Genomic DNA, 17,799 nt, shown 5'->3' with positions numbered 1-17,799 from the left:
ATGACATTTTGTGCTATTTTGAATTAAGAAATATATATTCCCAAATGTAAAGCTATAATTTCTTGTATGACTTTTTTTACAGTCCCTTTAGAGTAAGACAGTCATAGTCATCTATACAAATTTGGAATTATTGTTCTGTTAGTCAAAAGGTAAGACATGTATTCTTATATGACAGTTTTTTGGGTTTTTTTTTTTCGTTCGGTGTGTTTAAACTTTTGATTTGCCAGTTTATAAAAGACTTTCTGTTTTGAAGTTTAAGTATATTTGTTATTTTGTATTTACCGAAACTTTCCTTCTGCAAAAGTCACTACTTTAGCAACAAATAACTTGTTTACATGTGTTTTTATGACTGTCGTTGAAAAAATGATAGTTTGTTAATTGTATTTAAATATTTCAATCGAAAGAACTCCTTTATCGTTGGTATTAAAGAACAAATTACAAAGAACGTAATTTAAATACCATCCTTAGAACAACATTGGTTAAATAAAAATAATCAACCGAAATCAGAAAGCTTTGTTTTTATTGTTTGTAAATCAACGTTATCACCAGGCGTATACCGTGTATGCATATAAACTCATCATAGATACTGGGCTGAATTGTGTACATGATTCAACAGACTAACTTACATAAAAAGAAGACTCAGTAAAACGCGTTTTTTTTTAATTCCAGTTAATTTAAAATCTTACGATGTGTATCGTGAAGCGTTATTTCTTTATAAATCCGTTGAAGATTTTATCCGAGGTAAAGGATTTATACAAAATAGCATAATAAATGTGATGCATACTTTTAAATAATCAACTATGCGGGTTTATTTTTTTTTCATAGATAGAAAACATATTTCATACAATTCTAAAATAGAAAAATGTTTAAGTGCATTCTAATATATTTCATAATAATAAATTGTCAAGCTGTACATATTCAATATATTCATATAAGAGAACAAAGTCAGAAATTAAAGATTCCTTAACAATAATTTCAAAGGTTATCTGAATCAATAACAGTCACCCTCCATTAAAAAAAACAGTTCAATGTCACCTTCGTATCTATATACAAAATGTCAATTGGAAAGCTATGTTCCGACATAATTGATTTTTTTAAACAAATAAGATGTAATAACATCACGCACATGTTTGACTCGAAATCAAATAATATAATTATGAAAAATAGCCATAAAAGAGGACAAATCATCAGTGAAATTTTAACTAACAGATAAGTTTACATACAATGAAATGTTTAATTAAGTGAAATGTGAATTAGTTTGTTTCAATATTGACTTTGAAAAATAATATTTTGTGATATTTTTTTTTGGCAGTCTATTTAGTGAAAGACAACAATATTCATCTATTAGAATTTAGATTGATTGTTTTATTAGTCAAAAGGTAACATTCTTGTATATCTATGTGGAGAAATGTTTTATGCTAAATTTTTTTTTAGAAGATTCCCGCTTGACTTTTATTAAGTGCGAGGGGCTGCAGTGGCTGTACGGTCTCTTGTTTCCTGATTGACCGGTTTCAACCATTTAAACTTAAAACAGAAAACAGACAAACAGACAAACGGAGACACATTCGTCACAACTCGGCCGATTCCGTACCCTCCTTTAAGGAGAGTAACGGATTCTACCGATGATTGCCGAATGACGGACGCAAAGACCGGAATGCAAAACATCCTCTTCTATCGTCTGCGTTAAATTCAACGAAAATAAGTTAAATGTGTGTTGTATACGGAAATGTCTGTACCGTATCATAAATATGACAGTTTTATTTGTCGTTTCATGTTTGATTTTCGCAATTTTTTAAAGGACTTTTCATTTTTAATTTCCATTGGAGTTCAGTATTTTTGTTAATTTCCCTTTTTATATGAAATTATGGGTGCTGACAAACGTCATCTCTGTTGTATTCACAAATAATTTCCTTCTATAAATAACTACTAGTACCTGAACAACAAAAGACTTGTTTACATGTGTTTGTATAACTGTCGTTTAAAGGAAGGATTGTTTGTTAATTGCATTTAAATATTTCAGTTTTTAGATCGTTTGAATTAAACAGATATTAGCTACGTAATTTAAACGCCACCCATTTAATATCATAGGTGAACGCCGAAAGATTTGTTTTATTGTTTTTAAATCAACTTAATCACTAGGTGTATACCGTGTATGTATATAAACTCATCATATATACCGGTTTTAAATTATGTATGACAGATGCACATGATACAACTATTAAGTAATCTTAGTAATGAATATGCGTTTTGAAATTCCAGTTAATTAAAAATCTTACTTCGTGTGTCGTGAGGCGTTATTTCTATCTCAATCCGTTGAATAATTTACCCGAGCAACAGGATCCTCATTATGATTCTAAATAAGAAGACATGATATGAGTACAATTGATACAACTCTCCATCCATTTATAAAAAAAGAATACAATAATAGGTCAAAGTACGGCCTTCAACACGGAGCCTTGTCTCACACCGATCAACAAGCTATAAAGGGCACCCAAAAAACTAGGCTAAGTATAAAACCATTTAAACAGAAAAACCATCCATTTCATATATATTTGAAAAATAGAATCGAGATACACTCATGAACCACAACAACAAACGACAAGTACTGAACGACAGGCTACTGACTTAGGACAGGTGCATAAAATGCAGCAGGTATAAACTCATTTTGTTGACGCCATACCCGCCTCCTTTCCTGCGACAATGATGTAATGGTACAGGCTCCTGACTTGGGACAGGCACATATAGAATGTGGCGAGGTCAGTCCGTGGCGGGTCTAATGTTCTAACAGGCGCCTATCTTCACACTTTCCCGAGACAGTTAAAATTAAAATTATTTAAAAATATGTACTATGATGCATCTGACGATTGTCTTATTGGAAAGTAATAATGTTTAAGACTAATAGTTTTTTCATATTATCGATATACGTATGACAGTTTTTGAAAGAGAAGCATTTTACACACCAATGGAATATAAGATTGATTGAAAATCCAACATATATCAGTATCTTATTTTCTGAAGAATATTCCTGTTCAACATCTTTGGTTTATATTTGGACAAAACGTAAGACAAAAATAAATCAATATGATCTGTGCAAGTGTAAATCAGTAAAGAAGATGTTGAAAAAGTATAAATAACTAAAAAATAAAACGACGTAATGAATCCTCAGAAATAAAACGACATAATAATAAATAGAGATCAATACAATGTTTAAGAAATGACAGGTTGAGATCCAATATTTTAAAATTTCTGCCATCTCAATTATGTTTTAAAGTGTAAATAAGAATTAAACAGATTATATCAAAGATTTACTATCATCAGCTCAGAATTATCCTAATAATAAACTTTATTGCAAAAAGGAAAACCCTGACTGGTTAAAATGCAAACATAATGAACACAAGAAACATACACTACATAAAACGTGGTCAACAAGTCAATATTAATAATATACATATATGAGTATAAAGATATTTGATTAATGTGGGCCTATTTTTCTCAATCCCATCAATTGCTTTATATAGCTTATATATTGGTCTTTCATTATGTATTCGTGTTTGTTTTATGTAATGAGTTAATACTTCAGTTTCATTATGTATATCTGTTATATTCATTTGATAAAATTTACTGTTTGCAATAGCATTAATTGTTCTAAATAATAAGGATGTTCTTATCCCAAGCATAAAAACTTAGCCGTATTTGACACAACCTTTTTCAACTTTTGATCTTCAGTGCTGTACAACTTTGTACTTTTTTTCGCTTTCGATCTTTTATATATGGGCGTCACTGGTGAGTCTTGTGTGGACGAGGCGCGTTTTTTGGCGTATTAAATTTAAAACCTGATGCTTTTTGTTATTCATTAATCATGTGTTTCTTTGTCTAATACGTTCTCCTATTTATTTGTATTGTAGTCCTGTAATATTATGTTGTCATTTCAATGTTATATTTAACATTACCATTAAAGTGCGAGGTTTGGTATGCCACAAAACCAGGTTCAACCCACCATTTTTTCCTTTAAAAATGTCCTGTACCAAGTCAGAAATATGGCCATTGTTATATTATAGTTCGTTTCTGTGTGTGTTACAATTTAACGTTGCAACGTTTGTTTTCTCTTATTTTTGAGTGTAAATTGACATTGCGATAAGACGTGTCACGGTACTTGTCTATCCCTAATTCATGTATTTGATTTTGATGTTATATTTGTTATTCTCGTGGGATTTTGTCTGATGCTTGGTCCGTTTCTGTGTGTGTTACATTGTAGTGTTGTGTCGTTGTTCTCTTATATTTATGCGTTTCCCTCAGTTTTAGTTTGTTTCCCCGATTTTGTTTTTTGTTTTGTCCATGGATTTATGAGTTTGAACAGCGGTATACTACTGTTGCCTTTATTACAACACTAGACAAAATATCTTTACTGTGATCTTTAAGTTAAGACTTTGAGTCAAGTTGGTTAAAATTAGGATATTAGGTTTGAATTGAATTCATACAGTAATTTCTAATATAACTGTAACTCGAATAATTACAGTGCCCCTTTACGGTCATTGTCGTCCTGATGTTAATGTAGCGATCGAAGGGAGTGAAATATAACGACTGGGTTATTTGGGTTAATATAACTATGATTTATACTGATCATTTGCTCTGTATTTTTTATTTAATTTAATTTTAGATTTCAAAGAAAATGAAGAAGAGGAAGAATATTTTACAGACAATATTGAGCCTAGTTACAGTTATGGTTGTGATAGTTGTTTTTCAAACGGTTTTGTTTGTTATTCAAATTCAAAGTAAGTACAAGTTTCAAAAGCTGATTGATAACATTTAAAAAATAAAGTCACAAAAAACTGAACCCCGAAGTTTGCCTGTCTTTTAGTTTGCTTCCGAGTTTTGCCATGTTTGTCTATTTGTCAGGTTTTTTTTTCTCTGTTGACATTTTTGTTTGTTTTCATAATGATTATAAGATACTGTTCGCTGCTGTACCCCTAGTTTTGACATTTTGAATTAAAATGTCCGATTTGAGTTTTTCTTGAAATACCCTTTTTAGTTATTTTGTTTTTTATTGTTTGGGAGAAAATATTTGGTTCAACTTTGGCACAACTTTTTTTATCTTTTGGTCCTCGATAGTGTTCAACTTTGTACTTGTTTCGGCTTTCAAACTTTTGTATCTGGGCGTCACTAGTAGGTCTTGTGTGGATAAAATGCACTTTTCGCGTGTTAAAATTTTGAACTTGTTGCCTGTTGTTCGTGTGTTTTTTTGTCAATTGTGTTCTCCAATTTATTTATATTGTAGTCCTGTGGTGTTGTGTTGTCATTTTGATGTTATATTTCACATGGCTATAAAAGAGGGAGGTTTGGCATGCCACAAAACCAGGTTCAACCCACCATTTTTTCCTTTAAAAATGTCCTGTACCAAGTCAGGAATATGACCATTGTTATATTATTGTTCGTTTCTGTGTGTGTTACATTTTAACGTTGCGTCGTTTGTTTTCTCTAATTTTTGAGTGAATATTCACATTGCGATAAGACGTGTCACGGTACTTGTCTATCCCTAATTCATGTATTTGATTTTGATGTTATATTTGTTATTCTCGTGGGATGTTGTCTGATGCTTGGTCCGTTTCTGTATGTGTTACATTTTAGTGCTGTGTCGTTGTTCTCCTCTTATATTTAATGCGTTTCCCTCGGTTTTAGTTTGTTACCCCGATTTTGTTTTTTTGTCCATGGATTTATGAACAGCGGTATACTACTGTTGCCTTTATTTAAGTAAGATAATTCGTTATTATCTCTTCATTAGGAACACATGATAATCAAACTACCTTTTATTTTGATTGGTCATACAAAAACACGAGGGAAGATGGAGGGTAAAGCCTTGTTAATGTACAGATAGGCCAACTACTAATTATATTTTTTATTTCTTTTAACAAATAATTTTGTTGACTTTTTTTTTATTTATATTGATTTAGATAATGCACAGTTTTATCAGAATTATAACAACAAAGAATCATCTATCAGACCTATAACATCAACAAAGGTATATATATATATTTACTTTGGATAGGAATCAACTTTTTACAAGCGCACGTATTTATGCACATGTATAAGAACTTGATTGACTTTTGATTACAAAACTACGAAATAAAAGAAATCGAAAATTCTTATCGGTAATTGGCAAAATAAAATGCATCAAACGAAAGGATAGCAACTGGCATATTCCTGATACAGGCATATTTTTATGTAGAAAGGGGTGGCTTAAACATGGTTTTATAGCTAGCTAAACCTCTCACTTGCCTGACAGTCGCATTACAAATGGTTTATTGATATTCATTAATGTTTATTACCACATCAGTGAAACGTCCGTAGCTATTTTACCTGTGTAGAATAAGCTCATTTTCTATCCGATGCAGTTCAAATATCAAAAAGAACTAGAACTGTAATTAATTTTATAAAATTATGCTATCCGCTATGTTGTAAATATGTATAATTGAAGTAGTGAGTAAATGTGATCATCGCCTTGAATATTTTTTTCTTTCTGCACATCCTGGATCGCCGACCCCTACAATTGCTTGTGTTTTTGACATGATACTTGTTTGATCATATTTTACTTCTTGTCAGACTTATGTGTTTGAATATTCCTCTGGTATCTTTCTCCTATCTTTTCCTAATAAGAACTAAATAATAAGATTCAAACTGTGGACGAACACAGGTGTTTCGAAATGGTAAGCAGAGACTTCTCCACATATGTCACCCGTCGTTTCGTCATATTCAACTGCTGATCATTGTTATCAACTCAAAAAGTAAATGTAAAACTAGATGATAACTATTTTATTGCATATTTATGTGTTTTATATTTGATAGGAAATTATTGAACGTTCCCCAAAACGTATTTTATACCCGCAATTTGATTTGGATAACGTTAATCGAAATTGGACAGACACAGTTTCATTAATAAGATCACCAAAAGAAACTAATAGACGTAAGTGTATATTTTGTGTTTATTATTCTCATATTGTCATAGCCATTAAGTGAATATTTTCAAGCAATTTAAAATATAGGATGTAACATTTATCGTTTTTTTTTTTATGTGATAACACATTCTAACATGACATTCTTCAGATGCGTTGAGTACACACCTGATGTAAGATATGAATATACTGTTTGAGCTGTTCCGATCGTATCCCACGTCATATACTTTTTTTATGAATGAGCTACCCGACGTCATAGAACGATGGTGTGACATAAGAATATAATCATTTTAAGGTAAAATGCACGCTTGTGAAAGCGAAAATCATCTCAACAAAGAAACGTAAACAAACAATGCTAAATTGTGTTATATAAGCCATTTGTGTATACACATAAGATATATAAGTACAATTATCATTTAGATTCTTCCAAACCTATCTAAATATGTTAATGTAAATAATTTTAAGCATGGCTCCATGTTGAAAACCGTACTTTGATCTCTAATGGTTAACTTTTACAGTTTATGAGCTGCAGGAAAGAGTTGGCCTTCATACCATATCTTATTACATGTATATCTATTACATGTAAAGGAGATGGTAGTTTTAAAATAAAGATATAAATATGGTTTTCATGTTGCTTAAACAATATATAAAACGTATGATTTCTTATTCTTCTCCTTTTGTAGGATATTTGACAATGGGTCTGGTTACGGCAAAGCGACCACAGAACACTGTTTACCTCTACAACACACTGAAATCGCTTATTACAAATGCTAATAGAGAAGACTTTAGAGAAATATATATCGTCATATTGCTTTCGGATTTAGACCAAGAATGGAGGACAAACATGACGTCAGAAATTGTAAATAGATATCCACAGGAAGTTAAAAATGGAACAATTAAAATAATTGGAAGTTTTGATTGGATGTATCCTAGTTTGACAAATCTAACTCACCATCGGAAATGGCATTCAGAATCTAAAGCCACGTGGAAAGCAAAACAAAACATAGATTTTGTTCTATTGTGGTTGTATGTATATAAAACAAAGCTTTCAGAGTTTTATTTGCATCTTGAAGATGACGTCATAACAGTTGGAGGGTACATCAAAGCTATGAAAAATTTCATTAACGACCAAAAAGGAGAATGGACGTGTTTAGAGTTCTCTGAACTAGGAATGATTGCTAAATTATATCACACACATGATTTAGAGGCACTTGCTAAAATGGTAGCTTTATTTTACCAGGAACAACCTGCAGACAATACTTATTTACATTTCAATCCGCAGATGCTTCAATTTCGTCGAATAATAAGGAAACCGACCTTGTTTCAGCATATTGGAATGACTTCCTCACAATGGGGCCACGTACAGGCACTTAAAGACCGATTTTTTGTTGCAAATGATCAAAAGAAAGTTTTAAAAGGAGATAATCCACCCGCAAAAGTATTTACCAGTTTAAGGTTCCTTTCAAAACATTCCCCTGAAAATGCATACAATACCAGCTTCGGATATTTTTGGTCCAAATCTAAGGCAAGGAAAAATGATAACTTTAGAATTATTTTCAACAAACCTCAATCTATTAAAAGAATTGTTGTCAATTCTGGGTTAGATGTATTCCCAGAAGACAAAATATACAGCGCGTTATTAGAAATAAGCTCTAAGAGTATTAACAAAAACGATTGTACAGATTATAAAATAATAGGACAATTTGTGAATGGTAAAGTAGACGTTCAAAATGTTCCTCCTCCATTAAATACAACAGACATTCATTGTGTTCAAATACGGTTCCAAAAGTCACAAAACTTTTGGGTGATCATTCATGAAATATCAGTTTTTCTAAGGCGCTAACAAATTTAAACTTACAATAAAGGAATGAAGATTTCTCTCTATACATATTTTGTTTATTATATTCGTTTATATTTTTCATTGAAACTCATAGCTTAAGTTATGCAGCTAGATGGGAGAGTCTTGATAGGAGGTTCTTTAGTTCTGTATTCTTGAATTCTAAAGTCATAACTATCTATTTTATTTTATTTCAGGACCCCAATTTTCTCTATTCTGTAATGTTTTCGTTTAATCTTTTATTCTGTAAACCTCATCCAGACTCGTGTGTATTCGGTAGCGTCCATCCATCACCTCACCCAGACTCGTGAGTATTCGGCAGCATACATCCATCACAGGACGTGTCATGTTATACTACGCTACGTACAATAGGCGTCTTCATTAAGAAATGGGATATATGTAAATAGTTTATATTGATTTTACAACGTGTTGACCTTGGTGGTAAATAGCTTGCCTAGAACAAAAACGAGGAGTAACATATATGCTTAAAGGGTCAACCGATGGTAAAATCAATAAAAATGCAAGCCCACATTTATCATTTTTTATCTAATAGAACAACCACTTTAATTGTTTCGTTGTTTGTATGTTTTTATGTTTTGACGACTTTCCGTTTTACATTTATGTTTTTTTCCCGTACAATGCTTATAATTTTACACCGTCTTATCTCCGTAAAAACATTCATACAAATCATCAAAGCATACTTCAAGAAGTAATAGCATAAATGGTACCAATTGTTTTGCACCAAATGCGCATTTTTACAATCAATGTCTCCTTCAGTGATGCTAGAGTAAGTTTGGAAATACAAACACAAATCTTGATCTTCCTGGTCAGCTGACATATCAATGTTTTTGTATTTCGACACAGTTATCTTCACAAAGTTTTTTGAAGAACATTATAACATGCATTCGCGAATTCGTGTGTTAATAAATAAAACTCTTTGAAAAATTTCCATGTTTGAATTCTTAGATTTGTTTTAAATCAATACCAAATGAGCATAAATTTAAAGAAAGGTTTGTTTAAGTATGTGGTTTTTTTTTTGTCCTTCTAAAGAATGATTTGACCATTCCCCGCAAAATGAAAATTAATATCTTCGTTGGTAGATCATTTCAAAAATGAAAGGGTGTATCCCTTAAAATAAAATATGTTTCAATCCCGGCACATATTCATGTGCCTGTCCCAAATCATGAACCTTGCCATTTTTTGTGTGCTATTTACTAGTATTTATGTGTTTATCTTTTTTTAAAGATTGCTTCCGCGCTTCATACAAAATGTACTTCGGTCAACGCTTTAACACCCCAATAAAGTTACAAAAGGAAGTATTCAATTCTTAATTGCAAGGTAAACGAAAATATCAGACAATATTTATGCAATGATATACAATTATATGATGAATATTTCATTCATTTCTTTGATAATAAAAAAATATATTGTATAGTAAACCTCTCTTCCTATTAAGATGATGGAATTATTGACTTCTTTGCTAAAAGGTCATTAGAGTTGAGGGCAGATCTTATTGTAATATGGATATTGAATCTAGGTATCTGATATTCAGTTGTTGTCGTCTGTTTATGTGGTTCATAAGTGTTTCTCGTTTATCGTTTTTATATAGATTAGATCGTTGGTTTGCCCATTTGAATGGTTTCACACTAGTAATTTTTGGGTCCCTTTATAGCTTGCTGTTCGGTGTTGAAGGCCGTTACTTTTATAAATTGTTACTTGTATGGAGATAAATAAATAAATACTTATAAATCATTGAATGATCATGTTTAAATTTATATATGGATTGGTTCCCAACTGTATATTCATTATTCATCAAAATATATTTTCCATCACAACGCAGTTTATATAAAAAAAACTGCTTATGTAATATTTAAGGATGGTAAAAAACTGCTTATGTAACATTTAAGGATGGTGTGTAACTAAATAGTATGCTTGTATGATACAAACTTTGTTCCGGTTGACATTCACAACCCTTTAGATTAAAACACGACTTAAACAAATGTGGTTAGAGACTATTCAGTACAGATTCGTAATTATTCATTTACCGTTACACCTAAATATCACTTTTCAAAAGAAAAAAAATAATTGAATTGGTTTGCATTATAAATGTAAAGCTGCTTCCATGCTCAACTAATTTAGAACAAATCAACAGAAAAGAACATATTTCTAAATTGTACGTTTATAAATTTTGAAATTATTAAGAAACTAAGGTTTCAGTTCCCTCAGGCAAAGTTGGCTTTAGATGAATTTGGCTATTTAATTTAGGCATTTTTGACATATAGCTCTTCAACGGTTTCGGAACTTATGCATCTTCGGATTTCAAATGTTTGGCTTTGAGCATTCCTGATGAAGGTAAATCCAGAAAAGCGCTTCGGACACAAGAAATTATTAAAAAGTAAAATCACAAAAATACTGAACTCAGAGGAAAATCAATTCGGAAAGTCCATAATCACATGGCAAAATCAAATAACAAAACGCATCAAAAACGAATGGACAAGAACTGTCATATTCCTGACTTGGTACAGGCATTTTCAAATGTAGAAAATGGTGGATTGAACCTGGTTTTATAGCTAGCTAAACCTCTCACTTGTATGACAGTCGCATCAAATTCCATTATATAGTCACCGATGCGTGAACAAAACAAACAGACATAATAGGTAAAAATGTCAAAAATAGGGGTACAGCAGTCAACATTGTGTTATCATCTTAATCACTATAAAAACAACAAATGTAACGAAGAAGCACAAAAAGGCATACATCAAATTAACATACTCATTTTGATTATATTATACGATTATATTTGTCTATGTAAAATGCACCCATCAAGGAAGGAGGGTATGGGTACTGGTGTAAAATTGCGCGTTTGAAATTCGCACAGGTAGACATGAAATAATTTTGTCGTTCAAAGTATGTCGGGATGCATAAATACAGTCACGCAAAATAGATATAACAAACACTGACTTAGCAGTTAAAGTAATAATAATAAATAAAATAATAGTGTGGTTCAAAGTATGACGTGATACATAAGTACAGAGTCACGTAAAATGTATATCACAAAAAAAGTTGGTTAACAGTAAAAGTAATATTAATGAATAAAATAATTTTGTCATTCAAAGTATGACAAGATACATAGGTACAGAGTCACATCATAAAATAATTTTGTCATTCAAAGTATGACAAGATACATAGGTACAGAGTCACATCATAAAATAATTTTGTCGTTCAAAGTATGATGGGATACATAAGCACAGAGTTACGTCAAAAGGATATCTCAAAAAACAGACAACAGTAAAAGTAATATTAATAAAGACAAATAAAAGAATAATATAACACGTAATTAAGATGACAAACAACGTCAGTACGCAAAATCTATACTTCAAGACCATCGTGTATTATTTGTGAAGTTGATACGGAATATTTATCAACAAGTTCTGGGTACCTTCCGATGAACTTTTTTAGAAAAAGGACGAGACGTTCTTTGACATACCCCTGGTTCATCAACTTTCTGCTCAGACACTGGTGACGTTTTACAAAGTCTGAGTAGGAGCTGCAAGCTCTTGAATACCGAATAAGTTGGGAAATGTATATTCCATATGCAGGTGAAGTTGGTATGTTGCTACTAAGGTGGGGGAAATTGATAATTTCAAAATCAAAATCGTCTCGTTTGTCATAAACGTGTTGTTTTCAATTTTTACATCACTTGGTCGATACCTCTGCTGGTGGACTATCAGTTCACGAGGGTATCATTAGCTCAGTAGTCAGTACTTCGCTGCTGACATGATTTAATATACTTGACTAAAATTGTCCGTTTATAAATTTTGAAATTATTAAGAAACTAAGGTTTCAACTCCCTCAGGCATAGTTGGCTGTAAATGAATTTAGCTATTTATTTTAGGTATTTTTGGCATATAGCTCTTCAACGGTTTCAGCACTTATCCATCTTCGGATTTCAAACGTTTGGCTTTAATCGTTCCTGATGAAGGTAAATCCAGAAAAGCGCTTCGGACGCAAGAAAATATTAAACGTGTTGTTTTCAATTTCCTGATGAAATAAATACAAGGGGAAAATACTGATATTGGTCTTTACAAAAATGAGAAGAAGAAAATAAAGACTACAAGGAGATCATCCGTCAATTTATATTATAACTACAAAATATCAGAAAACAATCAGTGTACACCTTGAAAACAATATGAATATGACTAGACTTCTAGATAAAGAAAATTACTTTCATTTTGTTAATACGACTATATAAAAAAGAGAATAGATTTTGTTTGATATGCTTACCTACTAAATTAAAAAAAAGGGGAAAGAACTCAGATAATAATACTTTATATATAATGTACAGGAGACTTATTTTCTAAATGTTTGGTAGCAATCAAGTACGGTGACCCAACTATATGAGCTAACATTTCATATTATTTCAAAGTAAATGCTTATAAATTGACATGTCATTTTTTTATAAACGCACGTTCAATATTCAATGAATAAGCATAAAAGTAAAAAGATTTATCAAAAAGTAAAAAATAACATTTCCCCTTTATTACTGACGACGTGATCCTAAATAAAGAAAAACAGTAGTATACCGCTGTTCGAAATTCATAAATCGATTGGGAAAAAACAAATCCGGGTTACAAACTAAAACTGAGGGAAACACATCAAATATAAGTCGAGAACAACGACACAACGGAAACACTAAAATGCAACACACACAGAAACGAACTATAAGATAACAATAGCATTTTCCTGACTTGGTACAGGACATTTGAAGAAAAATGGTGGGTTGAAGGATTTCTAAATTCTTACACAAGGAGATACGTTAAAGAAAACAAAACCTGTATGCGTTTATATAACACATTCAATGAATTTGTTATATTGTTCAAAACTTGATTAATTGATAATTAATTTAAACCATTAGAAATTTCCCTATTTGTATTCTTTTACATTGCGACAAATATCATACTAAAAAGATAATTCACCATATAAGAATCATTAATGACAGTCAATAATCTAATTATTGAATTGCATCATTTAATGGCAGATAACGTTGTTTATACGTAAAAAGTGACATACATTTTAAAAATTTGTGTAAACTTTTGAATTTTTGAATCTTTTAACTGCATTTAAACTTTTTGATGAGCTGTAATTTATTAAAATTCTCATCTAGATCACTTTTTAAATTGTAGTGTTTTGCATCCAGGCAAACAACTTTGTCCGATTTTTGTATTTTGATTGAGTGCACATTTGTATGGCGGGTGATGCATGCAAAGTGGGGGACTGTGGCATTTTGAAGAATGTTGCACTGTTGCAAAGTGGGAGATTGTTGCATTTTGATTGAGTGCACATTCGTATGGCGGGTGATGCATGCAAAGTGGGGGACTGTGGCATTTTGAAGAATGTTGCACTGTTGCAAAGTGGGAGATTGTTGCATTTTGATTGAGTGCACATTCGTATGGCGGGTGATGCATGCAAAGTGGGGGACTGTGGCATTTTGAAGAATGTTGCACTGTTGCAAAGTGGGAGATTGTTGCATTTTGATTGAGTGCACATTCGTATGGCGGGTGATGCATGCAAAGTGGCCTGTCAACACACCCTTTCCGGCTTAATTAGGGGATAAAGGCACTTCGCTCTTTTTTATCCTTAATTTAACCTTTTTTACTCAATTGACGAGATTTCAACGTCCGTAACTACTAGCATCCCAATTATAAATACGTATATGATTGGCAAATGGAACAAACTTGTGTTAAAAGATTGATATAACAGATTTAAATCGTTAATTGGCAAAATGACTTTAATAATGTGCTGTCGTTAAATGGTGATGTTTGTTTTTAATTTGCGGTTGTAACGACTTTTACGTTATTTATTTGTGCGTTTTTCTCTGCTGATTTTTCTTGCGTTTGGTTATGCGAAAGTTCTGCAACGTTATGATAGTTTTAAACATTTCATTATAAGTGGGAGGTTTTGCTAGCCATAGAACTAGATTCAACTCACCATTTTTTCTTAAAATGTCCTGTACTAAGTCAGGGATATGGTAGTTGTTATCAATTAGTTCGTGTCTTTGTATCTTGCATTGGCGTTTGTTTTTTTGTTCCACTGGTTTCACTTCTATCGTTGTTTTCCTCTTACAGTTGATGTGTTTCCCTTGGTTCAAGGTTGTTTTCTCTCAATCGATTTATGACTTTAGAACAGCAGTATTCTACTGATGCCTTTATTTACTTTTGTCTCCATTGACACATGGTAAGATAACCCATGGGAACAAACCACTGTAGAACGTTTAAAGAAAATCATACTGCATTTAAATCAAACCTATCATTGCGACAATTTTTTTACCATATGGAAAGATTGCTTACATTATATATGTAAGACTCAGATCAACGTCCAGTCTCTAATCGACGTCCGTTCCTCAAATCGACGTCCAAATATGACGTCACAATAAAAAGACATTACAAATCGACGGTCAATGTTTTGCCTATCTAATCGACGTCATTTTTTTGGCTTCTCTAAATCGACGTCAATTTTTAGCTTCTCTAATCAACGTTCGTTTTGACACAAAAAACCAAATTGAACTGAACCGTTCTCAGCTGAAACCTTTAGACCTTCAAACATATTATATGTGAAGATCTATTTAAAACAAAATGTTTTTTTTTTTTAATTTACTACATACTTGGCTAAGTATGTAACAAGGTTGTGATATCAATTTTAAAATTTTAGAGATTTATACATAAAAATAAGGAGATGTGGTATGATCCATCCACCAGAGTTAATATAATGTGGATGTGAGCAATTATAGGCAACCGTATGGCTTTCAACAATGATAAAAATCCATACCACAAAGGCTATGAAAGGCCACAACATGAATAATGTAAACAATTAAAATTACAAAATTAACAGTCTCATTTATAGTTCAGAAAAACAAATATGACAGACATAAACAATCGAAACCACTTCACTACAAGTCCATAAAGAATATAACGGGGTAAAACATATGTGTTAGTACTAAAAATAGAACAGTGGTGTAACAGCACAACATAATAATATAATGCCAACTGTTTGCGTATATGTTTCACTCCAGGTATAAAACTCAGAATTTTTTTTTTTAAATATCATACAGATTCTGAATTATAATACTCACAAAACAATTGGTACTTATTTATTTCCTCTATTGTTGAAGACTAAATAATGCTCCAATATGTCGTTTGATTTTCTTTGCCGTTGGATTGCTCTATTAATGTCATTATTAATATGAATAGGAATGACACTCTATTATGTAGAGAGATTGGATTAACTTTTTATTAAGATATATGCATATGCATGTTACCTATTTCGGGTTGAAAAAAAATCTATATGGAAAGTATATATAGATGTTTGAAAATGTAGCCATAAGAACCCTAAAAACATATACATGTAAAAGTGTAAATTAATATTGGACATCAAAGACGACTGCAATCAATCGGTAGTCGTTTTGGCAATACATGACGTCACATTAGACGTCGATTAGAGTATCAAAATATTTGACGTCGATTTGAGAATGTGAAGTCAGATTTTGACGTCGAATTGTGGAACGGACGTCGATTTGAGGAACGGACGTCGATTAGAGGCCGGACGTCGATCTGAGTCTAACATATATAACGCACTTAAGGGTGTTCGCTACTCTGTTCCAAAATATCAAGCTTTTCAGAAAATTGTTCTAAAGTTATAGCATATAAATAAAGGAACTAAAAAAGAAGAACATATGAAGGATGCGTTTGCTTGTTTTCGAGATATAAGCCATTTCTGTTTAAAAAAAGATATGAAAAAATAACAAGGGTTTTGTAAGATTTTCCAACACGGATTTTTAACCTATATGTAATGATATTATGAAAATAAAAGTAAGAGTAAGTGGGTAAAATTTCAAATGACAACACATGGATAAAACCAGAGAATTCCGAAAATGTTTCAAAAATTCAAAAACAAGAGGTGCTAACATCTTTTAGGTGGTATATGTGTCTTCTTCTATAGTAAATTATAAAATAGAAGAACAAATTCGGACTGACTTTGTGATAATAATATGATAAAGGAGTGCAATTAAAAAAAAAATATTCATATATATTTATTTAATTTTAAGTTCTGATAAATATTTGTGATTCGAAAGAAGAATATTTTAATGATTTAGATTTGTTTTTAACTTTGCGAATAAAGGGGAAATACATCAGACAATATTTTAATTTATAAAAAACAAACAAAAGTACATAAAACACAATCGACAATCTTGTACGTCATTAAAAAAAGATAAAAACACAATGACATAAGCAAAGACAATACAAACATCCAATTATTTTTATTTGCAGATTACTTCGCCAAAAATATGCGTAATTATTACATTTTTATATGAAAATTAGAGTAAATATAAATAAAACAAAGTATAACATGCGTAGTTTTGATTAAATTAATTTCATTTAATATTAAATATAAAAAAAGAAGATGTGGTATGACTGCAATTGAGACAACACTCCACAAGAGACCTAATGTCACAGAAATGAGCAGCTATAGGTCACCGCCAAAACCCATGCGAACAGTAAGCTATAAAAGTCTTTTAATAGTAGTTGGTAATGTGTTGTTTTAGTTGATAGTATGTCATTTGATTCAATATTACTTTATTTTACATGTGCCTTTATTTCAAACTGGATAAGCAACATATTGGCATAAAACCATTTTTCAACAAAAGCCTCTTGTCAAAAGGAAATCGTACAGACTGTTTGACATGAACATGAACACGTATTTGACTACATATTTATGTACATGAAAACCTAAAATACATATCACTGCCAATACTCATTCAATCATTTTGCCACTATATTTGTATTCCATGAAACAAAGCCAAAACAAAATTAAAAACCAATTGTTCAGAGAACAATTGAAGGTCTTTCCATTAGTAAAGATCTATTTTGATATTAAAATATGAAAAATCAGTTTAAAATGTTAGTTCCTATGGCTTTATGATGTATTAATATGAATTTGAAGCAAAGGTCAAAATCTAGA

The 17,799-nt window shown here is 31.4% G+C and overlaps 1 protein-coding gene across 1 annotated transcript in view; it reads left to right on the top strand.

The window, feature by feature from the left end:
* LOC143058467 (alpha-1,6-mannosyl-glycoprotein 4-beta-N-acetylglucosaminyltransferase-like) overlaps positions 1–8,831 on the top strand; it is a 35,504-nt gene extending 26,673 nt beyond the window's left edge. Inside the window, exons 2-5 of the mRNA XM_076231951.1 lie at positions 4,658–4,772; positions 5,949–6,016; positions 6,841–6,958; positions 7,631–8,831. Coding sequence (XP_076088066.1) covers positions 4,670–4,772; positions 5,949–6,016; positions 6,841–6,958; positions 7,631–8,790 — 1,449 coding nt within the window. The 5' untranslated portion in view covers positions 4,658–4,669 and the 3' untranslated portion in view covers positions 8,791–8,831. The remainder of the gene's footprint in view (positions 1–4,657; positions 4,773–5,948; positions 6,017–6,840; positions 6,959–7,630) is intronic.
* The last annotated feature ends 8,968 nt before the right edge of the window (positions 8,832–17,799 follow it).

The sequence above is a fragment of the Mytilus galloprovincialis genome, chromosome 14, assembly GCF_965363235.1.
Source record: "Mytilus galloprovincialis chromosome 14, xbMytGall1.hap1.1, whole genome shotgun sequence".
NCBI classification, from domain to species: domain Eukaryota; kingdom Metazoa; phylum Mollusca; class Bivalvia; order Mytilida; family Mytilidae; genus Mytilus; species Mytilus galloprovincialis.
Note: the sequence above shows the minus strand (reverse complement) of the source record. Positions and strands in the feature narration are given on the sequence as shown.